The 27,905-nt window shown below is 40.4% G+C and overlaps 1 protein-coding gene across 3 annotated transcripts; it reads right to left on the reverse strand.

Moving 5' to 3' along the window:
- Window positions 1–251: 251 nt before the first annotated feature.
- On the reverse strand, window positions 252–27,828 carry FBXW2 (F-box and WD repeat domain containing 2). Of its 3 annotated transcripts, none has more exons than XM_047768279.1 (8): window positions 27,756–27,828; window positions 27,546–27,654; window positions 22,344–22,761; window positions 13,516–13,710; window positions 10,888–11,021; window positions 7,486–7,572; window positions 6,711–6,880; window positions 252–922 (listed from the first exon to the last, which is right to left on the reverse strand). In XM_047768279.1, exons 3-8 carry the CDS (start codon window positions 22,444–22,446, stop codon window positions 634–636), a joined length of 978 nt encoding a protein of 325 aa, XP_047624235.1. In that variant the 5' UTR covers window positions 22,447–22,761; window positions 27,546–27,654; window positions 27,756–27,828; the 3' UTR covers window positions 252–633. The 3 variants fall into 3 exon arrangements, with proteins under 3 accessions (XP_047624235.1, XP_047624233.1, XP_047624234.1); XM_047768277.1 differs by having other exon boundaries at window positions 22,344–22,853; XM_047768278.1 differs by lacking the exon at window positions 27,756–27,828 and having other exon boundaries at window positions 22,344–22,853; window positions 27,546–27,742.
- Window positions 27,829–27,905: the final 77 nt, after the last annotated feature.

Consider the following 27,905-nt stretch of genomic DNA (forward strand, 5'->3'; position numbering starts at 1 on the left):
GTCTCAGACATGATCAACTTTGACCCTGTCAAGAACTAGGGTTTAGAATGTGTTACAAACCATCAATTTACAGAATTAGATTTGCACTAGAAGACAAATTTCCTTTAGAACTGGTATTTGGTGGAGAATTTACAAGTGTTACAGGACTTGGTGGTCTTTGTAACACGGGCTGTTATAAAAGCTAAGCTCCATGTGAGAAAGTTGCTGTTAACAACATAGCACCTTTGCTTCAACTTCAAAAGAGAAAAAGGCAATGGTAGAAAGCTTTAATAAGAGACTGAATATGTTTTTATAGGCAACCAATTAGCAGATTAATGAGCGATTTGAATTTCTATACTTAAAACCAATATTCAAGAAAGATGAGCCCCAAATGCACCCTCTTATCCTGACCAACATAACTAAGTACAAATGAAGTCAATGGTGCACCCCATCAGCATGCTGCAGTATATGTCCATAAAACAAGCCCTCCCCAACCCGAGCCCTGGCCCCCTGGCAAACAGAGATAAATGATTGTGCACTGCGTGATGATACCATTAGGTGAGAACTTTGGTTCATGCAGTCGGCTGCCACAGAGGTTGCACTCAAAACCCGCAGCCCTGGGCCCAAAGTCAGTCAGCGGTGCGGCTCGTGGCCTCAGCTGTGCTCCTTCCACAACACAAGGTGAATACTGTGGTCAGGCATGCTGGTGGCAAAGACCAAGCCCGTGTCATTGTGCCCATCCAGTCCATTGAGCCAGGACGCTTCGCCCGCCAGGAAACTGGAGCCTCTCTTGGATTTCCTATACTCTGGCAGAGGCCAGCGGCTAATCAGGCTCTCTGTCCGCAAGTCCATGATATACAGGTAGCGGTTGTCAAACAGCAGGGCAAAGATATCTCCAAAGCCAAGCAAGGCCAAGTTTGCTATCTCAGGAGTCTTGATGACCCTACAAGGATGAGAGTTAAGAAACATGAACCAGAAAGCAACTGTGCTTCTGTTTATGCTACTTTAATCTTTTCTGGAAACATTTAAAACCAATACAAAATTCAAGCAAATTTTGAATTAAATGAATTTCTTTTTATACAAGGGAAAATGTGAGGATAAAAAGCTCACCCTAATTTAGAAAAAAGGCAGCAGAGGAGTTCTCTTATGGTGTAGCAGGGATCTGGCAGTGTCACTGCAGCGGCTTGTGCTGTTGCTGTGACGCAGGTTCAATCCCTAGCCTGGCAACTTCCACATGCTGCAGGAGCAGGGGGAAGAAAGGGCAGGGGGGAGAAGAACCCTTCATAACGATATGATAACATGTGTGTATAAGGAATGAACATTTATAAAAGCACAAAATTCCCATCTAAGCTGTAAAAGATCTAACAGAATACCTTTTTTTTTTTTTTTTTGGTCTTTTTAGGGCTGCACCCACGGCATATGGAGGTTCCCAGGCTAGGGCTCTAATAGGAGCTGTAGCTGCCAGCCTATACCACAGCCACAGCAACTCAGGATCTGAGCTGAGTCTGTGACCTACACCACAGCTCACGGCAATGCCAGATCTTTAACCAAATGAGCGAGGCCAGGGATCGAACCCGCAACCTCATGGTTCCTAGTCGAATTCATTTCCGCTGCGCCACGACAGGAAATCCATGATTATCTCATTTAACACTGTCATTTCTAAGATGTGCAAACTGAAGTCCTTCCAAGGTAAAACCTCAGCAAAGGATTTACTAGTTAGTTACCAGTTAGAACAAGAGTGTAATACTCAACCTTACCACTAGGTAAAAAGACTTAACGCATCGAATCCTATATATATATAGAGTTACCCCTTGGTATTGAGGGGGATTGGTTTCTAGATAGACCCCCTTAGGTACCAAAATCTGAGGATGCTCAAGTCCCTTACATAAAATGGCATAGTACAGGAGGCCCTCTGCATCCATGGATACAGAACCCACAGATGCGGAGGGCCCTGTACTGGCCCAGGGGAACCTCCCCAAGCCCAGAACAAAGACTGAAAACCAGGTAACTCAAGGGCTACAATATTGGGCAGGTAGAAAGCACATAGGTTCCGCTCTAAAAAGAGTGGAGGCTGAAAATATAATGTTTCCCAAATAATTCAGAAACATTGACTAATAACCGATTCATAGTAAGTCAGAGAAAACTGGGAGAGTTGGGAGGACAGCTTTAAGCCGCTCAGGCTGGCAGTTACTAAAGCACTAATGACAAAGGCACAAAGTGGGAAAGACCTTGCTAAACAGAATGACAAAAGCCCCTCAGTCTCTGTTATGGACTGTTTAGTAAGGTGAAAAGTTGATGTCCTCCTTAGAGGTACTAGGAAAAGAGCTACAAGACAGGGGATGTACAAATTCTGCTCTGTGATAGTAAGTTTGAGCCCATGTGAGAGAGGTCAGTTCAGCCTACATCTTAACAAGGACACTGCCGACTAGTGCGTGTTCAAGAGGCCAACCAGAAGGGACAGGGCTGGTAACCAGGACAATGTAAGAGCTTCAAAATATTATCCTGAGATGGGGCAAGAAAGAACTGGCAGGGAAGCTAGACATGATGTCACTTTTAGACAGCTTTGAAGGACATGGGAGAGGCCAGGCATCAGGGGCTCCAGCAGAGAGAAGGAAGGTCAAAGGGAAAGTTACACAGAAGCAGATTTCAGTTTGGTATCGGGAAGGGAGGGGACTTAGTGAAGACGAAGACCTGTTCCTCATACTCAAGTGATCCAAAACCAAACTTCTTAGCCAAACCTGTTTCTCTTCTTTTTTCCCTGCTTGCTCATTCACCCAGCTGCACAAGCTAGGAAACATGGCAACCACCCAACTCTCAAATCATAAACCCACTCATCATGATCTACTGATTTTATCTCCTAAATTTTCCTTCATTTATTCACTACTACCTGAACTGCCACAACTCTGATCCAAGATACCACCTTCTGCCTGCACTGCCAACAGTTTTCAATTGGTCTCCCCAAATCTGCTCTTTTCCCCTTTCAATCAGTTAACCTCACACTAAAATCTAATCCTATCACCACCTCATTTAAATGTTTAAGTCTTTCCATGGCTCTCTACTGCTCTACTCCTATCTGCCATCTGCCTTCTTTCAGTCACTCAAATGCACTGGGCTCCTGCAGTCTCAGGGCCTTTCAACAGATGGCCCTCTCAGTCCTACGATGCTTCTCACTGCAAACCTGCCCCCACTAGTGAAATGCATCCACACATCCTTTAGGGGTCAGCCCAAACCTCCTCCTCAAAGCAGCTTTTCCTTGCTCCTCAAACTAGGTAGGGCCTCAGAGGACCCTGTATGATGTTGCCTACACCAACCACAAAAACATCTGCATGTAGTCAGCTGTCAGCATTCCCTCCCACCAGTTAGTAATCTCCACAAGCTTGTTAAGTAACTCTGCTGGTTCCCAGAGTACATCACAATGCCTAACACCCTGGTTAGATAAGTATCTGCTAATGAACAGCACAGTGAGCACAGGCAAATACAGATTCCTATAAGAGAGACACAAAGGAGCTGGGGAAAATGGCAAGAAAATCTAGTAAGTCCCACATCCTCAAGGCAAGCAGAAAATAACCAGAAACGAAGAAAGCTGAGTGGCCAGGGGAAAGGACTTTAAGCCTGGGGAAGATGAGCTGACTCCAAAGACTTGAGCACAGATGTGTTACAGGACAGAACTCAGATCTTGACAGGGCTCACAGCACCCTCTACTTTGATTACTTTTACTGTAAACAGACATCCCTGCTGTGCAGTCTGGGCCCTTGAACCTACAAACCCTGCCTGTTGTACTGAGATAGCCTAGCTCAAGAGATTGCATCACAGCTTTATGGAGCAACATTCTGCTGTCTGTGCTTTGCTTCTTTTCCATTAGCATCAAAGCTTAAGTAACACCACCGGGTCCTGGCAACTGAGGCCATAGGATTTGTACTGAGACTTCAAAATGAGGTTGGTTTATTGCTGTTTGAGGGGGAAAAGCAAGCGATAAAATAGCCCTTTCCTTCTCAAGGAAAAATCCGAACCTAGCATTTGCTAGCAGCAAATAATCTTGCAGGTTTTTTGTTTACATCTAATATATCCAAACACCAAAAACTAACAGAACTTTCATCTGGGACTATGGACTCTGTATGCCATTCTGAGTAAGAAGTAGACTTGAGAAAGAGAGATGCGGGATCAAATTAAAGAGATTCTATGCATTAAAAAGATTATGAGGAGTTCCCGTGGCTCAGCAGTTAGCAAACCTGACTAGCATCCATGAGGATGCAGGTTCGATTCCTGGCCTCACTCAGTGGGTTAAGAATCTGGCGTTGCCATGAGTTGTGGTGTAGGTCGCAGACGCAGCTTGGATCCAGTGTTGCTATGGCTCTGGCATAGGCCAGCGGCTACAGTTCCAATTGGACCTCTAGCCTGGGAACCTCCATATGTCTTGGCTGTGGCCCTAAAAGACAAAAAGATCAAAAAAAAAAAAAAAAAGATTATGATACCTCTATTCCACCTTACCTTTGCACCCCCTCTTCCAAATTTTAATTAAAAACAAAAACAACACTAACGTTAAAGATCTGATTTTCCCATGAAGACTATAGTCATATCTGTGGGAAACTGGTTCCAGGACACCCTCAGATACTAAAATGCATGCATGCTCAAGTACTTTATATGAAATGGTACAGTATCTACATATAACCTAGGCACATCCTCCCATAGACTTCAAATCATCTCTAGACTACTTATAGCAAAAACAATGTAAACACTAAATAAATAGTTGTAAGCACAATTTAAATGACATGAAAATAGTTGTATTTTCAATCCTCAGCTGGTTGATCTGTGGATATAGAACCTGGGCCAACCGTCCTTGAATTTCTTTGCAAAGAATCAAACACTTTCAAAAGTTCCTTTTCTCTGGCTTGCTGGTACCTTAAGCACATGCCTGCTGGATGATCCAGTCATGGATGGATGGATGAAGGGATGCTGGATGAGGATGAGCTGTGGGATACTGGAAGGCCCTTATCCTCTCTCAGCTTCAGTTTGTCCATCCGTAAAAGGACTAATGTTTTCTAGGATTTGTTCCAGTCTTTTTTTTTTTTTTTTAAACAAAGTATAGTTATCAATCATTTCTAGAAATTATTCTAACATCTTGGAAAGCTAACTATTTAGAAGTGTAAGTCTGGGAGTTCCAGTTATGGCTCAGTGGTAACAAACCCAAACCCTGATGACCCAGGTTCGATCCCTGGCCCTGCTCAGTGGGTTAAAGTTCTGCTGTTGCTGTAAGCTGTGGCGTAGGTTGCGGATGTGGCTTGGATCTGGCATTGCTGTGGCTGTGGTGTAGGCCGGCAGCTGCAGCTCCAATTTGACCCCTAGCCTGGGAACTTCCATATGCCTTGGGTACGGCTCTTAAAAAAAAAGAGACAGAGAGAAAGAGAAGTGTAAGTCTGATTCCAGGAAGACATAAATGGGGTTGTAACTTTATGACCAGAGAGACAGGGTTACCAAAGTCTTGTTGGCTAGTAGGATCAGATTCCATACAAGTTCACCTCAAACAGTCATGCGTAAAACAATAAAAAAAAAAAGTTCAGATTTCTGCCCCCAGGTCAGCATTTCCTGAATCATGCCATGGAAGACTAATTCTGTGAGCTGTTAGTTAGGTGCTCCTCAAAACAAGGGCTCTGTGCACAATACATGTGAGGTACAGTATGTTTAAACAAATTAAAATAGGGAGCTTCTCGGACCTGTTAGTAATAAAGACTTATCACGTCCTGTGCTAGGTCCTCATTACAGGCATTTCATTTAATCTTTACGGTGAGAAAACTGAAGCACAGAGAGGTTAAGAAACTTTCATAAAATGACACAGCTCATAAGAAATGGAACTAGGTCTTAAACCAAGGTTTATTTATCACCAAAGTTAAGTTCTCTCTCTTTTTATCTTTTTAGGGCTGCACCCGTGGCATATGGACGTTCCCTGGCTAGGGGTCCAATCGGAGCAGTAGCTGTGGGCCTACACCACCAGAGCAATACCAGACCTGAGCCATGTCTGTGACTTACACCATTGCTCACAGCAACGCCAGAACCTTAAATCACTGAACGAGGCCAGGGATCGAACCCGTGTCCTCATGGATACTAGTTGGGTTTGATATCGCTGAGCCACCACGGGAATTCCAAAAGTAAGTTCTCTTAATCACCATGTGGCATTGGCTTCCATCAGCCTCCAATATGCTAATGGATACTGCCAGTCTCCAAGAGAGGTCTATGGTATGCAGTGAACTACCAAATTATTTGTCCACAGACCTCTATTTATTTCTTTGGAGAGAAATTCTGCAGGCTGTAACTTTCTCTAAGTACCTTTGCCTTTCAACTTGGCAACAGAAGGCCACCTGATCCCTCAATGAAGAATTTCAACTGACAAGGAAGTAGAACTTAAAACATTAGAATCAGAGAAGACCTGAAAGATCGTTTCATCTAAACTCTTTTTTCCTAGAAAAACTGGAAGGGGAATTCAGAAATTCTGAAAGGGGAAGTAAGAGTAAAAGGGATTAGAACCTAGACCTCTAGACTCTAACATGTAACTCTTTCTAATTTAATTACTGCCTTTAAAACATTTTTATGTGTGAGATTTTCAGCATCAAACTCTGTTTATAAGTGATGGAATAAACATTTCCCAAGTTACTAAGTGGTTCATCCAAATATTTAGTCTTCTCCTTATTACTGAACTTCAACAGACGGTTAAAGGTAAAGATCCAAGGAAGCATTACCTGAGAATATCATAACTGGCAAAGTCCCACTGGTAGAGACCCAGCGCTGAACTACAGACAATGTATTTGCCATCAAAATGAAGTCTTGGCTGCAGGCAGATACTTCTATCCTCAGACACAGACAACGTCTTTAAGCACTTACAGTTAATTTCTCTCCCAATCGGCCAAATCTACAGATAGAAGAAAATTGGGAAAAATGACAGATCACATCACCATAGAAAAGCTTCTCCTTAAACAATGTGGCTTTTGTTTGCTGAAGTCAGATACTAAGTGAAGGAAACTGCAAAGACCACAGGTTTTACAGCTGAGGCATGGGTTCAAATTCTGATTCTGCAGGTTTGTGTTGTGTAACCTTGAGTAAAATACTTAACTTCTCTGAACTGAGGTTCTTGCAATGTAGATAGTTAATGCCTACCACATGCAACAATTTAAAAGATGCAATAAAAATATATGTAAGAGTGCTCTATAAACTTTTTACGAATTGCTTTATTATACAAATAAATGTTTGTTTTCATATTTTAGATCAACAAATTGAGGGAGACAGGAGATATGCGTTTTAAAAAAAAACAGTAAGAACGTGTTGAAGATAAATTTCTGTGGATTTTTTTCCCCTTTATTTACAAATCAGTTAGAAACTGCTGAGAACATAGAGATAATAAATACTTTTTTCAATGGGTTTAAGATGGCTTAAACTAAAGATATTCCCGCCTCCCTTGAAGTAGGGCCCTTGTGCCACACTTTCATGAGGCAAATTAGTGAAGGAAAAAAACCTCACCTTGATCTCATATTTGTCCGCACTTAAAAGGATATAGTCTCCAGGGCTGTGCAAGAGAGACTTGACTTTGCACTTTTGCAAAACCACCTAGAAATAATAAGTATCCATGTTATAGAAAGATCCTTTAGTGCCGTTCCTATATCCCTTCTAATTAAAATATGAAAGAGCTCAAAATGATATGGTACGTGAGACTAGCTAACCTATAACTTTATGTTAACTATAAATCATGCTAACTTTTACTAAGAGTTTTACTATAACCAGATTATCTAAATCATCAGAATCTAAGTGTCTAACGTTGGCAGCATTTACTCAGCTTCGTCTGGAAGTCAACATTAGGACTCATTTTAAAAATTATAAAATATGGGAATTCCCATCGTGACTCAGTGGGTTAAGATCCCGAATAGTATCCATGCGGATGCAGATTAGATCCCTGGCCTTGCTTAGTCAGTTAAAGGATCTGGCCATTGCTGTGGCTGTGGCGCAGGCCGGCAGCCACAGCTCAGATTAGACCCCCAGCCTGAGAACTTCAAATGCCGAGGGAGCAGCCCTAAAAAGACCAAAATAAATAAATAAATAAAAAAAAATAAAATATGACTTTATAAAAAAAGTATGAGGACTGGCAAAGAAAAAAGCACTAGACTCAGGACCAGAATTCGCCAGGTGCTGACTTTGCAACCCTGGGCAGGACCATCTAACCTCTTTGTTTCTCAGTTTCCTGTTCATCCATTTCTCCTATTCCCCACACCCCATGCCATGCCTCTAGCAACCACCAATCTATTCTCTATAAGCTTGGCTTTAAAAAAAATGAAATACAATTTTTAAAGGTTACTTTCCATTTACAGTTATTAGAAAATATTGGCTATATTCCCAGTGTTGTACAATACACACAATAATTTGTACCCACCCACTCCTCCAGCCTAGCTTGGCTTTTTTGTTCCCCTTTAGATTCCACATGTAAGAGAAATTATGTGGTATTTGGCTTTCTTTGACTTATTTCACTTAGCGTAATGCCCTTGACTTTCATCTGTGTTGTCATGAATAGCAAGATTTCATTCTTTTTTATGGCTAAATTATACATACATATATATGTGTGTATATATAATATATACATTGAACACACACACAAGCACATCCACTATCCACCCATTGATGAACACCTGTTTCCATATCTTAGCTAATGTAAACAATGCTGCAATGAACAAGAAGGTGCATGCATCTCTTGGAGTTAGTGTTTTCATTTTCTTCAAATAAATATCCAGAAGTGGAATTGCTGGATCATGTGGTGGTTCTATTTTCCATTTTTTGAGGAATTTCCAAACTGTTTTCCAGTGGCTCCACAGTGGCTCCACCAATTTACATTCTCCCAAAGTGCACAAGAGTTTCCTTTTCTCCACAACCTCACTAACACTTACCTCCTTTTTTTTTTTTTTTTTGATAACAGCCATTCTAACTGGTGTGAGGTGATGCATTTGATTTGCATTTCCTTGATGACTAATGACGCTGAACATTTTTTCATTTACTTGTTAGCCATCTGTATGTCTTCTACAGAAAAAAATGTCTATTCAGATCTTCTGTCCATTTTTTAATCAGGTTGCTTGTTATTGAGTTGTAGGAGTTATTTACCTATTTTGGAGATTAATCCCTTATCTGATACATGACTTGCAAATATTTTTTCCTACTTTGTAGGCTGCCTCTTCATTTTGTTGATGGCTTCTTCTGATGTGCAGAATTTCTTTTAGTATGATGTAGTCCCACTTACTTATTTTTGCTTTTGTTACATTTCCTTTTGGTGTCAGATTCACTAAATCATTGCCAAAACCTATGTCAAGGAGCTTACTGCCTACATGTTTTCTTCTAGGAGTTTTATGATTTCAGGTGTTAAGTTCAAGTCTTTAATCCATTTTGAGTTATCTTTGTATATGACAGTGGTTGAGTTTCATTCTTTTGTATGTGGCTGTTCAGTTTTCCCAAAACCATTTATGAAAGAGACTGACCTTTCCCCATAGTATATCCTTGACTCCTTTGTCATCAGTGATTTGACCATATATGTATGGGTTTATTTCTGGGTTCTCTATTCTGTTCCATGGATCTATGCCTGATCTGTGTTCATTACTATAGCTTTGTCATAGTTTGAAAACATGATGCCTTCATGTCTATTCTTTCTCAAGATTGCTTTGGCTTTTTGAGGGTTTTGGTTTTGTTTTGTTTTGTTTTGGTGGTTCTATATAAATTTTAGGATTGTCTTAATTCCCTGGAAAACGTCATTAGCATTTTGATAGGGATTGCATTAAATCTATTGATTGCTTTGGGCAGTATGGACATTTTAACAACACTGATTCTTCCACGAGCACAGAATAGCTTTCCATTTATTTGTGTCTTCTTCACTTTCTTTAATATCTTGCAGTTTTCAATATATAGGTCTCTCTTCTGGTTAAATGTATTCCTAGGTATTTTATTCTTTTCGATGCAACAGTTTTATTTCTTTTTCTGATAGTTCATTACTAGTGTATAGCAACATTTTTGTGTATTAAATTTGTATCCTGCAACTTTACTGAATTCATTTAGTAGTTTTAACAGTTTTTGATGGAGTCAAGGGTTTTCTATATATAATATCAAGTCATCTGCAAATGGTGACAGTTTGACCTATTCCTAATTTGAATGCCTTTCTTTTTCTGCTCTGGCTAGGACTTCCAATTTTATGTTGAATACAAGTGGCTAGAAAACAGCACAATGTTCTTTTAAAGAGACTGACTATACATTTTCCTTTGTTCCACATGCAAGCATCTTCTTTTTCAAAATGAAAATTGCTTTTCTGATTTAAAAAGAAATGTGTCTATCCTAAAGGGAAAAAAGTTCTCACAATTCCACAAGAAATAATCACCGTCAACAGTTTGGCGCAAAAATACATTCAGAAACTGTTACCATACTTGACATAGTTTTCTGTATGTAACCTATTTTATTTGCTCCCTCTACCCACCTAATATATTGTGGGTATCCTTCCAGGTCCATAAGTCACTCACTCATTAAACTATCATACTGTCTTTTTCATGCTGGCCACTGTTGAACACCATCATGCTTTGTGGTTCCATCTATTCCATCTTACAACCCACTAACACATATGAGGCATCACCCACAGCCTCCATCCTACCTCCAGCAAGAATGACATCAAGATTTCTTTCTTTTTTTTTTTTCTTTTTCAGATGCTTCTGTGACATATAGAAGTTCCCATGCCAGGGATCAAATCTGAGCCGGGCCTGTGACCTATGCCTCAGCTGGATCCTTAACCCACAGTGCTGGGCCAGGGATTGAACCAGCACCTCCACAGAGACAAGCCAGATCATTTGCCCACTGTGCAAGAGCAGAACCCTTAAGACTTAAGACTTCTTTTATAAGTTTTCCTACCTTGGTGACCCACTCTGTGTGCCCGGTCAGCGTGTTCAGGCACGTCCCAGCAGATAAAGCCCATACTTTCACAGTGAAGTCTGCAGAGCCACTCACCAAGATGTCCAGTTCATCGTTGTAATCGACGCTAAACACTAGTATATACAACACACACAAAGTTAAAATATGCCATTGCCTATGGGTCTTTTATAATAGAGTTCAATAACATTTATTCTCCCTAGCTGCCCAAATGCAGAATTTCTCAGCCAGAACTTCTGTCAAGAATGGTGCTTACTGGAGTTCCCATCATGACTCAGCAGTAACAAACCCAACTAGCATCCATGAGGATGTGGGTTTGATCCCTGGCCTTGTTCAGTGCATTAAGGATCCGGCACTGCAGTAAGCTGTGGCATAGGTTGCAGACAAGGCTTGGTTCCTGCGTTGCTGTGACTGTGGTGTAGGCCAGCGGCTACAGCTCCGATATAGACCCCTAGCCTGGGAACTTCCATATGCCACGGATGCAGCCCTAAAAAGGCAAAAAAAAAAAAAAAAGGCACTTACTCAACCAGCAATTTTATGCTAAAAAATAAATCCATTTCAAAATTCTTGTTATTAATACAGCTTATTATTCTAAAGATGAAAGGTCCCTGGAATAATACAAGCTCTAATACTTGTGCTAGCTTCAGAGTGAGAGGTAAAACCAGTGTAGGAGATAATGGCATTTCTTCTCAGGACTCTCTGCCTGACACTACTCGTAATTTATCTAGCTTATGCAGGGACAACATAGGTGGACCTACTCAGATTTGCACTATTTATTGCAGTATGATAAAATGTGAAGAATATAAGCTGCAAAACAATACCCATACTCAAGAAAAGCCAATGTAATGAGAAAAACAAAACAAAAACCTCTAAGATCAGACTGAGCCATTCTTTCAAACTGTCTGAATCCCACCCCCCCGCCTCCTTTTTGGCCACATCTGGGGCATACAGAAGTTCCAGGCCAGGGATCGAACCAAGCCACAACAGTGACCTGAGACACAGCAGTGATGACACCAGATCCTTGACCCACCAGGCCACCAGGGAACTCTCATGAATTTCTAGTTGTATCTCCAGTACCTAAAACAATGCCTGAGTACAGCAAGTACTCAAATACTTGTTTTTAAATGTCTGTCAAGCTTTAAAGGAACACTAGGGACCCAGAGATGAGGACAGTAGTCGTTTCTTTAGGGAACTCAGTCTAAGTGAGGGGTGGAGGAGGAAGTCCAAAAATAAATAAATGTTTACCTCTTGCTAGGGAAACACCAAGGAGAATGACTAACTCTGCCCAGGGGTATCAGGGAGGACTTCAGGGAAGAGGCGATATTGGAGATGGGCCCTGAAGGATGAGTAGAGTTATCAAGAAAAGAAAGAGAATATTGCAGGTAGAGGGAACAGCAAAGGCACGGAGTTAGGAAAAGCCACAACAATGTCTAAGGGACAGCAAGGAGGACATTTTTGTGAACAGGGCTCTCAAAGTGGACCAGGTACATAATCACCTGGAAGTCAGTGTACACCCCTCGACACTGGAATGTTACACTCAGCTTAATATATAAGTTCCATGAAAATCATATACCTCCAAATGTTAATTTCTGTAACAAACAAGAGGTAGCAGAGCAGACTGAAGAAAAATGTGTAGGATGACAAACAATGTTTTTTTGCAATAAAACAACTAGGTTTACTTTAAAGAACTACTGAACTCCAGGTTATGGTACAAGGAATTCAGGACCTAAGGGTGAATAAGATAGGCAGGATCCATGTCCTTCTGGAGCTTACAGCTTGGTGGGGAAGCCAGGTTATCACACTTACTTGTATGATGAGTGTTATACAGTTATTGGGAAACATAGAGCAAAGGGACTCAACCTGTTTAGGGGGTCCAGGAAGGCTGCTCATAAATGTGATGCTCACGCACATAGACTGTGATTTGCAGGAGCTAATGCAGCGGGTAAATGGAGGAAAAGAAGAAGGCAGTTGCTGCACAAGGGACTGGGAACTAGATCAATGTGATTTCTGCACAAGGCTCCAAAATACAATGTAGAGAATGAGGGAGAAGCTCAGGTTTGAAGGCTATACTCAAATGACCTGTCTGTGTAAACCAGGCTGCTGTAAAATTATTAGGAAATATGCAGGTATCTTTGTTTTTCATCTTATTTTTGGACAACAGCTTGTTTTAATCGTCAACCAAACTCCAATTTGATGTAATCTGTGTAGTCACTCCAAAGGATTTCCAGTCCTAATTCCACAAATAAAATGAACTGAACTTACAAGTGTAGCACTTACTCAATTTAGAGGTATGGAATTTGATAAAATAAATAAAACTGATCAACTGTTCATGAGGATATAAATGAGAAAGGGGAAGAGGAGAACCACCCTACCCAGTATAAGGGTATATAGAAAGGTTTAAAAATAGGCCAAGAAAAAGCAAAGGTTAGATAAAATTCCAAATAATAACAACTTGAATAAATGGATTAACTGTAGTGACTGAGAAAGAAACTGGGGGAAAGACAGGTTAAATTAAAAAATAAAAACAAAAAAAGGATCACATTCTTGGCTCCTGGCTTTAAGGAATGAGGTTAAGGCAACTGTCAAAACCCTTGAAGAAATGCAACCCACCCGCCCCCGTGTGCCCCCGGAAGTGCTGGGTCCTGGCTCCGGAACTCCATTCCCAGCAGGCCACAGTGTTGTCAAAGGAGCCTGTCACAAGCTTCTGCTCATCAAACTTCACCGCTGCACAAGTGTGGGTCTGGATGCCATAAACACACTGCCCTGTGCTCACATCCCATAGTTTTGCAGACAAGTCATCTGACCCTTCAAGAGAAAAACAGGGAGGTTAATAAGAGAACAAATACTAAATAAGGAGAAGCAATTGGTAAACCATGGCACTCTTAAAGAAGAACCTTAACAGCTCTCCCCTAGCACCCCCACATTGGAGCTAAGAAAAATCAAAGCATGGAGAGAGTACCAAAACGGTATTAACAGCCCAGAGACTGAACCCAAAGCTTCTGGTTTAGTTCTTTTCCCTTAACTTTCCAGGCTACAGAGGACTGTTAGACTAAAGCATCCCCAACCCTAACTTTTCCCAAATCTTTGGCTATTATGAGCTCTCTGATTTACGTGGAAAGTCATGGGTATTACCTACGACTTCATGTGTACACTTGCAGGCCTGTCCACTACCCAACAACTCTGAACAAATAAAGAGTGTTGAATAGTAAAGCTGTCTGCTGGAACACATTCTACTCTAAGGCAAGTCAAAGATAAGCCTCCAGATCACTGGTTAACTTCTGCAAATGCTAACTACTAATTTTTTGATTCATCTTGAAACATGTGAAGGAACTTCAAAGAAAACTGGACACAAATCATTCCCAGACATTCACAACAACTCAGTAAAGAGCCTGTAAAACCTCTTAAGATTCTGTAGAGAAAAAAGTAGGTTTTATTTCTGCCTCTGATGAAAATATTATACTGATTATGGTGACAATTCAGGATTTTCTGCCTTAATCACATTTAAAATCCTAATGATTAACTCGTGTCTCACAATTCACTTTTATAAAAGAAAAAGAACTGACAAAGAATTTATCCCAACATTGCAAATCAACCACACTTCAATAAAACTTTAAAAAAGAAAAAAAATTGACAAAGAAAGGCCATTTTGAAGATACAATAAGCGTAGACTCTCTAAAAAGGATATGACATTCCAGAAAAGTACCAACTGATCAGATTTCGAAAAGCTTAAATGACTAAATAAAGCCAGCCATATTTCCACATTAAGGGCTGATCAAGAGCCACTGAGTCAGACAATGGAAAAATATCTATCACTTCTGAAAGAGGCAGAGCACTAATTTCAACTCAGGCAAACAAACCCTATGAGAGCATACTGAAATGAAGACGATATTTGTTGTCATTTCACTATTTAGGGACTCAGTTTCCTCTCTATAAAATGAAAGGTAGGACCTGGCTAAGGGTTCTCAATGAGTATCTGAAGCATCAGAATCACCTGGGGAGCTTCATCAAAACACAGGCGCAGGGCTCTATCATCCGAGATTCTAACTTACAATACCTGAGGTAGGAGCCAGTAAGTGTAAAAGCTTGCCAGGTGATTCTAACACATCAGCAAAGCACTGAGAACCAATGGCCTAGAACAATACTATCCACTAGAAATATAAGGCAGGCCACAGGCGCAATTAAAAATTTTTCTGTTATCTAATTTTAAAAGTACAAAAAAAAGGGAAAATGATTTAATATTTTTAACTTAGTATGCCAAAAATATTATCATCTAACATACAATCAATATAAAAAATTAATGAAATAGTTTACATGTTAAGTCTTCAAAATCCAGTGAGTACTTTCTAGTTCACATCTCAGTCCGAACTAGTTAATACCACAGGTACTCAAAAGCTAAATGTGGCAAGTGGCTATCAAACTAGACAGCACAGGTCTAGATAATCTTTAAGGTGCTCTCAGCTTTTTGATCCAGTTAGCATTTTGTGACTATATTTCTAGGAAGCTAAAGCAGGAAAAGAAATTTTAGGTCCTATCTGTGCTTTGTTTATTTATTGCCAGTGTTCAACTGGGGTTTCATTGCTTCATTCATCTATCCCTTCACTCAACCTATGTTTAGAGAACTTCTGGGTCAGGCAGGGCTCCTGCTCTTATGGTATTCTGTCTACCTAGGAAGACATAAAGGCTAAACAAGCAATAATAATTCAGTACAGTAAGTGGTAGGCAGTACAAAAACCCACGGCAAATACAATGAGGGGATAAAAGGAGAGAACATCTCATGAAGCCCCACTGAGTCTACAATTGTGTTCCTCGACATCGAGGTGTTCTGCAAACACGCCTATGGAGATGACATGTCTGGCTCCACAACTACACTCTTAATTGTTTTTAAGCCTGGCTTTGGTGTAGGACTGTTGAAGAAAGAATTTCACAGCTTAAACTCCAAACTTTTAACTACTTGAAATCTAAAGGATGAATGAATTAATCAGCACCTTCGTCACAACCAAAAAACCAGTATATGCCAGAGCTCAGCCAAACTTTTCTATAAAACTAGCTAACTATATCATCTGTTTGAGCCACACAGTCTCTGTGGCCATTACCCTATTCTGCTAGATCTGGCCCCTGCAGTTCAGTTTGCCAATCCCTGGAATAGAACTACTAAAATACCTACTAAGTATCTCTATATATTACATAACTATATGCCAACAGGCATTGAGGTCGACTCATAAAGAACTACATGGATTTCTAAAAACTGTCTAGTAATTATTTACAATGCTTGTCAAAATACACTGCCTAAAACATGGACACTGGTAACAGTTGAGTGTGACTGGGAAATGGCTGGCAAGGTCAGGCTGGAGAACTGGGTCTGGAGGATGGTTATGACCTTATCTATCTACATTTCTGAAAGATCACTATGGCTGCGTCATGGAAAATGGTCTCAAGAGGGGCAAGACTGGAAGCGGGAAAGCTAGTTAAAAACTAGGAGAGAGGATAAACAAAATGTGGTACATACATACAATAAATTATTTTTCAGCCCCAAAAAGAAAGGAAATTCTGACACAGGCTACAGCATAGAGGAATCGTGGAGACCTTACCCTAAGTGAACTAAGTCACAAAAGAATAAACACTGTAAGATTCCACCCTGGAGGTACCTAGAGTAGTGAAGTTCAGAGAGAGCAAGGAGAATGATGGTTGCCAGGAGATGCGGGGATGAGGGAATAAGGTGTCAGTGCTTAATGACTACAGTTTGAGTCTGGGAAGATACAAAACGTTCTGGGGATAGATAGCGGTCATGTCTGCACAACAATGTGAATGTGCTTAATGGCACTGAACTGTGGACTTAAAATGGTTAAAATGTAACTCTTATGTTATCTACATTTTACCACGATTTGATTTTAAGGGGGGGGATTAACTAAACTAATTGTTTGAACTAGTTTATACAAGAAAACACTGGGCCATTCCATTTTACATCCTAAAAAAAAAAAAAAATCAGATAACAATGAAGTTGAGTTGTGTTCCATTTGATAGAGGTAGAAGTCTACTGTTAACTGCTGAGCCTGTAGGAGCCATTATTCTCTGCTCCTTTTTGGCTTTGTGGTAACCTTCCCTATGGACTCTCATTTGCTGTCCTGACCCACGCAACATGTTTTCAAAGAGGTTACTGATGACACAGCCTAAAAGGAAAGTGAAAGGGGACTAAATAAATGCAGACCATTTTTCATTACCTGAAAGGGGGAGAAAAGAGCCCTCTCAATTCAGAAAACAGGGTAAAAACAAGCTTTGATATAAAAGTTACAGATGTAACAAAGGTAAGCAGAAAAGTGAGCTGTAACCCAAATAGTGTAAGCTATCTTATCAAACTAAGTTTAAATATTTAACTGGCAGAATCAGATCTCAATTCTCAGACCACCTCTCTGAAGCATTTGACTCCGCTAACCAACTGAATAAACATTTACCAGTGACTCTTAAAACAGGCAACTTTCATTCTCCTTCTTGAAACCCTCTTCACTGGTCTTTACTTTTCCCCTTTCTCTGAGTACACTCTCAAAGGATTCACCCTATGCTATTCTTTTTCCTCTCTCCATCTCCTTCTAAAATTTCATTCACAGCCACAGCTATAATGTGACTAACTCGTAAATCATTCTCACTAGCCTGGAGCACTCACTCTCCAGAGCTCTCATCCAGCATTTCCAGATACTATGGGAATCTCTGTTTACACTTCAAATGAATTCACTGAACTCCATCTACTCTCTTGAATTTACTCCTTCATTTTCTATTGAATTCATTGAACTCCATCTACTCTCTTGAATTTACTCCTGCATTTTCTATTCTTGTCACTAGTACTACTATCTTTGCAGGTGTACACACAACTAAAAACCTTCAGCCATTTCTGAAATCTCCCTATTCCTCACCACATACCCTACTCATTGCCAAATCCTGTCAATTCTACTTGAATAACTGCTCTTCCATGCAACTGCTCCTTTAAAAAATCTCTACCCTTACTATCCAAAACCTCTACCTCTTTAAGCTCATCTAAACTGCAACAGGCTAACACTTTAATTTGGAAGCTCTGGATCTATGTCAAAGAGTATCAATAAAATTAGTATCATCTCCTAGGGGAAGTATTTTAGAAATTTGTAGGGTGGTTTCATTGTCACAATGGAGGGAACATTACTGGCATCTACTGGGCAGAGGCCACAAATGCTGGATATCCTGCAATGTTTGCAGTGCACAAAAATAACTGTTTTGTATTCGGCATCACATTCTTGAAGTTTCTGTCAGCTATCTGTAGGTGAAAAGCTTATCTGACTGAGTCTAAAATCTGTTTTACAAAGGATATTTGCAGTTTAACTGTATACTGAATTTTCTATGAGCGTAACTACTAGGAAAAACTGAGGAAAAATGTACTTCTCTGGGAACTTTGCTAAGAGTTTTTCACTTTTGAAAAGATTGTATCATGGATGGTAGCTGTGACACAATTAAGAACATTCTGCATTCACAGCTGTCGTGTTCACAATGACAGTACACATCTGACTGCTTTAACGCCTTCTAGCACAGCCATGTTTGAGCACTATGTGTTCAATGTGTATTATTTTAAATTACAGTCCTCCCATTTCTACTCTGGATCAGAGTTTGGGTATTATGTTGATTTTTTTTTTTTTTTAATGGCCATACCCTTGGCATATGAAAGTTCTTGGGTCGGGGACTGAATACAAGCAGCTCCAACACAGGACCCTTTAAGCCACTATGCCAGGCTGGGAATCAAACCAGCACCTCTGAAGCAATCCAGGCCAGTGCAGTCAGATTCTTAATCCACTGTGCCACAGTGGGACCCCCTAGTATATTGATTTTTAAAAATGTGTATGTACAGATAAGTTATTTACATAAATTTTATGTCGAGATAGCAGAATACTGCAAAATAATTAAAAAAAAAAAAAAAAGACCTGGGAGTTCCCATTGCGGCTCAGCAGGTTAAGAACTCAACTAGTATCCATGAGGATGCAGGTACAATCCCTGGCATCCTTAACCATTCAGTGTGTTAAGGATCCCGTGTTGCTGTGAGCTGTGGCATAGGTCGCAGATGCAGCTCAGATGTGACACTGCTGTGGTATAGGCCAACAGCTGCAGCTCCAATTCAACCCCTAGCCTGGGAACTTCCATAAGCCACAGGTGCGGCCCTAAAAAAAGACAACTTGGGTCTGACGGAAATTAGAAACACTCGTTTATCTGAAACAGAAAGCTCTGAACCTTGCTCTTTTTCTACTCAGATATCTTTCAGTTTATAGCAAACGGTTCAAACACGTGTTCCTGGCATTCCAGGCTTACAAAAACATAGCCCAAGTCTATTTCTTCAGATCAAATTCTAAGAGTCTCTTAGAGTCCCTACTTATATTTTAAAATTTTAGCTAAAATGGATTTTATTTTCTTCCTTCATGCTCCATGGTTGGCCCTTTCCATGCCTTTCAAATGCTTGTCTTCCTATTGGAAATCCATAACTATGTATCTCAACCCTCCAAAATCTATACAATCTTCAAGACCCAACATCAACAATGCTACTGCCCAAGGGGACAGAATCATTCCTTCCTCTGAACAACTATATAATTTTATATTTCTCACACAATCAACTTCATCATTTTTTTGTTGTTGCTGCTCTCTTTTGAGGTATGACTGACACGTAATACATTAATTCCAGGTGTACAATGTAATGATTTAATATTTGTATATATTGTGAAAAGCTCACCATAAGTTTAGTTAAATATATCATTTGATCATACTTTTTAAAATGATTTTTATTTTTTCCATTATAGTTGGCTTACAGTGTTCTATCATTGACTTTATTTATTTTTGTCTTTTTAGGGCGGCACCCACAGCATATGGAAGTTCCCAGGCAAGGGGTTGAATCGGAGCTGTAGTTGCTGGCCTACACCACAGCTACAACTCGGGATCCAAGCAGTCTTCGACCTACAACCACAGCTCACCACAACGCCGGAACCTTAACCCACTGATCGAGGCCGGGGATTGAATCTGTATCCTCATAGATACTAGTTGGGTTTGTTAACTGCTGAGCCATGACAGGAACTCCTGATCATACTTCTTTATCACTCTTGTTTTTCTTATTCAACTATAAGCCAGAGGTCACAACACGACCACTTAATAGGTTAAACTATGACCCAACCACAACATTTAAAAAATCTGAATAATACATAAAAAAGAATACTTTAACTTATTTTGCTTTGAGGGGCCGCACCCCTGGCATATGGAAGTTCCCAGGCTAGAGGTTGAATTCCAACTGCAGCTGCTGAACTACACCACAGCCACAGCAATACAGGGATCTGAGCCGCATCTGTGACCTACACCACAGCTCATGGCAATGTCAGATCCTTAACCCACTGAGTGAGGCCAGGGATTGAACCGGAATCCTCAGGTATACTAGTTGGATTCATTTCTGCTGTGCTCGAAAGGAACTCCCCAAAACGAATACTTTTAAAAAAATCAGGTTATTTCACAAAAATCTAGTTTCTCTTGAAAAGTCAGATCTGATAACTCTGAGCCCGAATCCCAATAATTTACTATAGTGGAACAGCAGCTACCCACTTCAGTGTTTTAGGATTAGCCAAAGTTCCTACAGAGACTTCTACTTAATCAGGTTAACTTCCTGATCCCAGTGTGTATGTTCTTTGAGGAAAGAACAGATCTAATTCAACTACGCAAGCCCTCAACAGTCTCTCACACGGTAGGCATTTTATAAATAATTATCTGTTGAATAACATAGAACACGACAGGTTCCTTTCTTACCATTTCAGAAATAAGCAGAAGAATAAACTACCTCAATCTACAGTACATTAATTTTTAGCATTATGATCAATCTTTTCGGTAATACTGTTTTATTAGCTTCTCAAAGGCTAATCTGATTCATGATAAATTCATTGCCAAATTCTGAATTAATTTCCCAATTCAACCACAGTGGAAATACAAGCTCTTAGGTAACAAGATGACGCAAACACATGTTTAATTCTATAAGAAATACTTTTCTCAGTGGTAAGAGTCCAGGGATACTACTTTGAATAATTTTCAATACATAGAGCATAATTTTCAATATGCAAACTTGGTGAATTTAATAATATTAAAACTAACACAGCATATAGACCCACCTGGAGAATAAATTTAAAATGCAGGTTTGGGTCCACAGTTATTGTAGAAATTAACTATTCAAGTAATTAATGAATTTAGCAAATGTATCCCATTCACTTTTGCACCAAGTAACTAAGGCTTTACTTTTTTTTTTAATTAAAAAATTTTCTTTTCTTTTTAGGGTCACGCCTGTGGCATATGGAAGTTCCCAGGCCAGGGACTGAATCGGAGCTGCAGCTGCAGGCCTATATCAGCCACAGCCATGCCAGAGCCGAGCTACATCTGTGACCTATACCGTGGTTCACGGCAACATGGGATCCTTGAACCCACTGAGCAAGGCCAGGGATTAAATCCACACTCTCATGGATACTAGTTGGGTTCTTAACCCACTGAGCCACAATGGGAACTGCCACTAAGGCTTTATTGTATTTCAAATGTAAAGTTTAATGAGACATTAAAAAAAAAAAGTTTGGAGGTGGTTCTGAAAATGAATCAACTGCCAGTATAGAGTAAGTGCCAAGCTCAAAGGCAATACAGCATCTCAATCGTTAAGACAGGAGTTCCTGCAGTGGTGCAACAGGATCGGTGGCATCTCTGTAGTACTGGGACACAGATTCTATCCCTGGCCTGGCCCGGTGGGTTGGGAATCTGGTATGCCACAGCTGCAGAGCAAGCACAACTGCAGTGCAGACCTGATCCCTGGCCCATATGCCTTGGGGCAGCCAAAAAAAGAAAAAGCAAACAAAACAAAAAAACAATTTGATCATGAAGTAAAAAGTAGTTAGAGCTTTCTGACTCACATCGCATGTAAAAGAATATCTGGGAGTTCCTGTTGTGGCTCAGCGGTTAGTGAACCCAAGTGTCCATGAGGATGCAGGTTCTCTGTCTGGCCTTGATCAGTGGGCTAAGGATCTGGCGTTGCCGTGAGCTGTGGTATAGGTTGCAGTTGTGGCTCAGATATGGCATTGCTGTGGTGTATGCCAGCAGCTACGGTTCTAAATGGACCCCTAGCCTGGAAACCTCCATATGCCATGGGTGCAGCCCTAAGAGACAAAAAGACAAAAAAAAAAAAAAGATTATCTGGAGTTTTATTCACATAAAATTTTATAAAAATAACTGTCTTCTCAGAGTGAAAGAGGATAAAAGGGGGACAAACCACTCAGAAATGGGAATAATGCTACTACAGATAGCTCATGTAATCAACAATTACAATTCCAAAGCCTGATGAGTACTTTTTTCTGTTTGTAAGATTACACCCTATGAAATGCAAAAATTAAAAAAAATAAATAAATTAAGGGTCCAGGCTCTCTTACCTGTACAGAGAAGTCCGTCTTTGTAGTAAAGTGCATACACTCTGGCACTGTGTCCAATTAAAGATGAGGTCTCAAAGGCTTCATGGTCCTCCAGTTGCTTCATTCTCAAAATAGCCTTCAAATAAACCTTCTTCCAGTGCAAAGCGTCCTGAACAGAATCATCTATCTGCCAGCCCAAATTTTTACAGGCAGTCTGCCACACCTCTGTACAGGCACTTATGACCTTATTCCACTGTTTAGAGACGAGGCAGCATGTGAGTAAAGTCTGAGGATCGAGCCATTTTAACAAATAAAAACTGAGCTCCAGGGGAAGGAGTTTGAGGAAGTCCCGCTTGAGGAGAGTCTCCAGGTTATTGGAGAGATGCCTGAGCTGGACTGCCCCACTCAGACTAATCAGGTGATCCAGAGTTTCATTTTTCTGCAAGTCCGTCAGAGAAAGAAATGTAACAGAAATGTTATCAAGCCATGTCTCAAAGTCCTTTCTCTCCATAAGGTTATGGAAAAATTTACCTGTGGCACATCAAAATATTGTATTAGTTCTGCTCAAAAAAGACAGTTCAAGCAAGACTGCTAACAAATGAAGTATTAACAAATTAGTATAAAAAACTTGGCAACAACTTTATGCTTAGTTACTACATTATAACTTTACAGTTAATACACTGTATTTATCTGAAAAGTTTCCATGCACACAAAAGAAAATACATTTAAGAAAACATACTTTAACAAATCATGATCTCCAAAACATAAGTCAGTGAAACTTATGTTGGTGTGTGACTTGCACTTTTGAAGTCTAGCACATGCTACATGCATCTTCACAGTAAAAGATTTACAAAGTATTCATTATGAAACAGTGTATTCTATATGATACAACCCCCATCAAAATCATAATATCATTTCCTTAATACACTCTATCACTCTATTTGGGTGAAAAGTAACAAAAATAAGCACCAGGATGTGACAACTAGAAAGCAAGTGTTCAGAGCAGTAACCTGAGACATTAGTTACCATACTAGGGACAACCCAACCTGTTACCAGAATTACAAAACTGACTACTGGCTTTTGCAGTAGAAGCTCAGGCAAAAAGGTCTGGGGAAGTAAAATAAGCAAATGCACTAAGTTATATAGCTCAGATATTCTAGTTCTTCCACTTCCTTTATGACACTGCCTGTTAGAACCTGAATTACCAAAGGCCTTATCTGGTCTTACAAAGTCTGTTTTCATAAGCCTCATAGGAGCTGGTGACAGCTCTTAACCTCATGTGCCCCCGAAAGCCATGAGGGTCCTGGAGGCACAAATTAGACAAATTAGTAATTCTGATGTTTATAAGACAACCTAAAACAGGTACTATCATCTCCACTTTACAGAGGAGGAAGCTGCAGATCAGAAAAGGTCAGTGATTTGCCTATAGCCAACGGAGCTATTAAAATAGTAACAGAACAGACTGAAAGTCAGTGCTTTCAATATTAGTACTCTTCCAACCAAGCCAAGCTCCTCTGAAGCCAATTACCACCAGAATTGCAACATGGTGATAAAATCTGGGAGCTTATGCCTATCTGGTTATACTATCTTTCCTTTTAGGGCTAACTGGAACAAAACACAAACAAAAATTGCTCCAGGGCTAACTGGAACAAAAAACTTTTATAAGTATCCAGCCATACACAGTATGTCAAGGTGTCAACACATTCTTAACAATGGGGACTAAACTAATGGGAAGAGAACAAAAAATAAAGCAAATCCGTAAAAACCATCTTTTCCAAGATAGGCCATGTTGGTAGATATTAGTGCTGAGGGTACATAAAGTTTTTTTTTATTCTATTTTCATATGTTTTCTTTTGTTTTGTTTTGTCTTTTTAGGGCTGTACCCAAGGTTTATGGAAGTTTCCAGGCTATGAGTTGAATCAGAGATGCAGCTGAGGCCTAAACCACAGCCATAGTAATGCCAGGTCCAAGACACACCTGCAACCTATGCTGCAGCTCAAGACAATGCTGAATCCCTAACCCACTGAGCAAGGCCAGGATCAAACCCACATGCTCATGGATACTAATGAGACTCTTAACCTGCTGAGCCACAATGGAAACTCCCTCTATTTTCACAGGTTGAAACATTTCCCTAATTAAAAGAAGGTTAAAAAAAAAAAAAACAAACCCAAAACAAACAAAAACAAAAAACCTTTCCTTTTAATGTGACCACTCAGGTTCCCAGCAGTCACAACTAATTTTAAAACTTTAGGTCCAAATTAATGTGGAAGAGGAAGGTAAATTCCTTTCGATATATGTCACCTAGATCAGGTCTACACAAACAGCCAGGTCTCCTCTTCCAAATGTGTTAACATTAAGGTATGTGATAATTTTCACTCCTTTCCCAATATCAAATCTGGTGAAAAGATCATCAAACAAAAAGCAGTAGAAGCAAATGAATCTCTTCCTATCACGTCATCTGTGGTCTAATAGTTTTGGTTTTTGGAATAATGAATGAACTCTATGTAGGATTTATTAATTTAAGGATTTTACTTGGTTGCCAAAAAAGAATCAGTTCATCACAATTTTACCAGCGTAATACAAAATAACAAGCCTCTTTTTCTGAATCCTACCAACCTAATACCTATAATATTTTTGGAAAAGTTTTATTTTTAAAAAAACAGCATTCACAGCAGCAAGACAAAAAAAAAAAAAATTCTGTGGACAGCCACAAAATGTCACAGCAACTACTTAATACTGGCCCATTAAAAACATAACCAAAAACATCTGCCCAGGAATTATTTTTTACAGTAAAAGGGGCCAGGGGGTTCCTCTATCACATCTACATCCACACAAAAAGTATGCCAATACCAACTGTAGAAATGCTTATATTTATGCAAGGTGAAGTGTTATTTAAATAAACACAAGGCAAATTCATAATACCCATAAAAACATATCAAGTTCTCATCATTACCAAATAACTAAGAGACACCATAAAGCAGCATGCCAAAATAATGTGCCCATGACACCACAGAGATTATGGGACAAGTTTTCCAGTGAGCATCTTTAAAAATCCAGCCATTTCTTTAATAACAGCCACTGTCTGTTAAACTACAGAACTCTTTACGGGAGGCTCTTTTCTATTATCATTTTTTAAAAATAAAGCAGGTCCCATTAACTTGGCAGAATGTATTATTTAAAAAATCAGTTTTTATTTCTTTAAATAATGAACTGACTCTGGTGAGAACTTTCTTAAGGTCACAGGTTTAAACTGGTCTCTGATATTCCTCAAGGAATATCATGTACTGACAACACAAGGCCCATGGGGAAAACCTCAGGAAGTGGGATTTCAATTCAACATAGGGAGGAGCTTTTAAAATATCAGAGCTTTCCAATAACGGAAGAGCCACCTCCAGAGTGGTGAGCTTCCCACTACTGCGAACAGTCAAAGACAGCTGGATATAAAACACGAGGTAAATGAAATTGTTTTGGACTCAGTCAAATCTTTTACTGATTCAGCCACTTTCTATGCGCTCATGAACATGTTCAACTAACTTCTGTGCTCCAGTTTTATCATCTGTAAAATGGAAGCCAGCTCACCTTGAGGGATGTGAGAATCAGAAACAAGAGTAGGGACATGCTTAGTACAGAGTCCCACTCAAATGGCACTTTTGGTTAGTTATTACTGTGAATACCTGGCAGGAAAGCTTTATTAACATCCCTTTCAACTCTATAATAAACTACAAAGTTTCTCTTAAAATGGCTTAAAATATACGAAAGAAAGCTCAATTGTTCAAACTTACTGGGAGTTTAATTTTATAATTAAGGACAGTTATTGACTTGAGGCAATGATTTCCCCCAGGTGCATTTTCTCTCCAACCTCCCCACACTCCATGGTGTCTCTCCCCCCCCCCCACCCCCAACCACTTCAGACTAAACATTAAACTTGCCCTTCTGCCCTCAATATTAACAAGCACAAAGCTCTGAAACAGCTGGTATGATGAAAAGATTCCTGAACTGGGAGATGGAAGACCTGGAAATGGTTAACCCATTATATTCTCTTAGGCAACTCTCATATTTGTACTGGCTTAAAAGACTAAAATACTACTCGCAGATATTACCCCATTTGATATCCACGACCTCATGTAAGGTATCAGAGCTACCCTTAACTAACAAATGTGGATATTTATGGCCCAGGAAGTAGAGTGAATTTCCCAGGGTCCCCACAGGAAGGAGCAGACGAAGCATCTTGCCCAGCCCCCACCCTCTCAACACAAAACAAAACCTCTATCCCTAGGTCTTACTAAATATATAACATTTTTGACAATACAGGATGAATACATTTGCCTATCTCTCCTGCCTCCGGACCAGGCCTCCCTAATCAAGAGTGAAAGCAAGACATGTGTTGTCCTTCAAGTGGAAGCTTCACCTTCCCTCTCTTTTCTTATCCAGCATAACCAGCAGTTTAAGAGCACAGAAGCTTTGAAAACGTTAACAAAATAAACCTACATATATATAAAACACCTTTTGAATATTCAAGAAGCTGGTAATACCAGCTGCTTCCAGGGGAAAGTGGAGGGCTGAGGAATAGGAGTGAGGGTCCCTTTTTAAATGTAAAACCGTGTGAATATCCGATCTATTTAAATTCACCTTCAGTTTTAAAAGGAATTTTTTAAAGCTTTTTAAGAAAGAAATAGTATTTCTAAAATAAGGGCTCTGCAACTCCACTTGTTGCTGGGTGATCCTGGAAAAATCACTTCACCTATGTCAAGCCCTGTTTCCTCACTTGTAAAATGTAACCAGGAACAGCATTACCTACAACGGTATTCACAGGATAAACAGGATAACACACGTAAAACAGCACAGTGCCCCCGCACACTGTAAGCTTACAAGAAACGCCGGTTACCATCATTACTTAACACGAACCTTGTTATCTTTATTGAAAACAGCACCTCACATACACACCTGTTTCTAAGACATACACATAATTATGGCGCAGCCCCTCGCATTAGTACAGCGCTCTATACTTCATAAACCACCTATCTACACTTCATCATCTTTCAAACTCATGGCAGCCCTGGGACATCATTGTTAACTCAGTTCGCAGCTAAGGAAACTGAGGCACTAAGAGGCAATCACTCTGAGACTTAATCCTCCCATCTCTAAATCAACTCCAGATCCCTTCAATCCGTTCGTCGCTCCCAAGTCCCCAGCTCCCGAAGCCGTGTTCCGCGCGGCACTGACCTGAGCGAGCGCCCCGGGGCCCGGGACCTCGCGCCGGGTTCACACCGACTAGGCGCGCTCGGGCCGCCAGAGCCTCGCAGCGGCCGGGTCCGCTCCGCAGCCATGGCGCCTGCAGGGAGAGAAAGACAAACAGCCCGAGGCGGGGCAGGTCAGCAGAGGCGCGGGAGCCAGACAACCCCCTCTCCGCCCCAGCCCCGCCTCATATCAGACCTGGACCAGCGGCCGCCTCCGTTCGGGGTCCGCAGCCTCACAGGGGAGCGGCTTCCGGTGCTGCCTGCGTCATCTCCGCGCGTCCCTACGCCCGCGGCGCCCAGCGGACGCGGCTGCATTTCCGGCCTCGCCTTAAAGGGGAAGCGGCAG

Source organism: Phacochoerus africanus, chromosome 2 (genome assembly GCF_016906955.1).
Source record: "Phacochoerus africanus isolate WHEZ1 chromosome 2, ROS_Pafr_v1, whole genome shotgun sequence".
In the NCBI taxonomy this organism is placed as follows: Eukaryota; Metazoa; Chordata; class Mammalia; order Artiodactyla; family Suidae; genus Phacochoerus; species Phacochoerus africanus.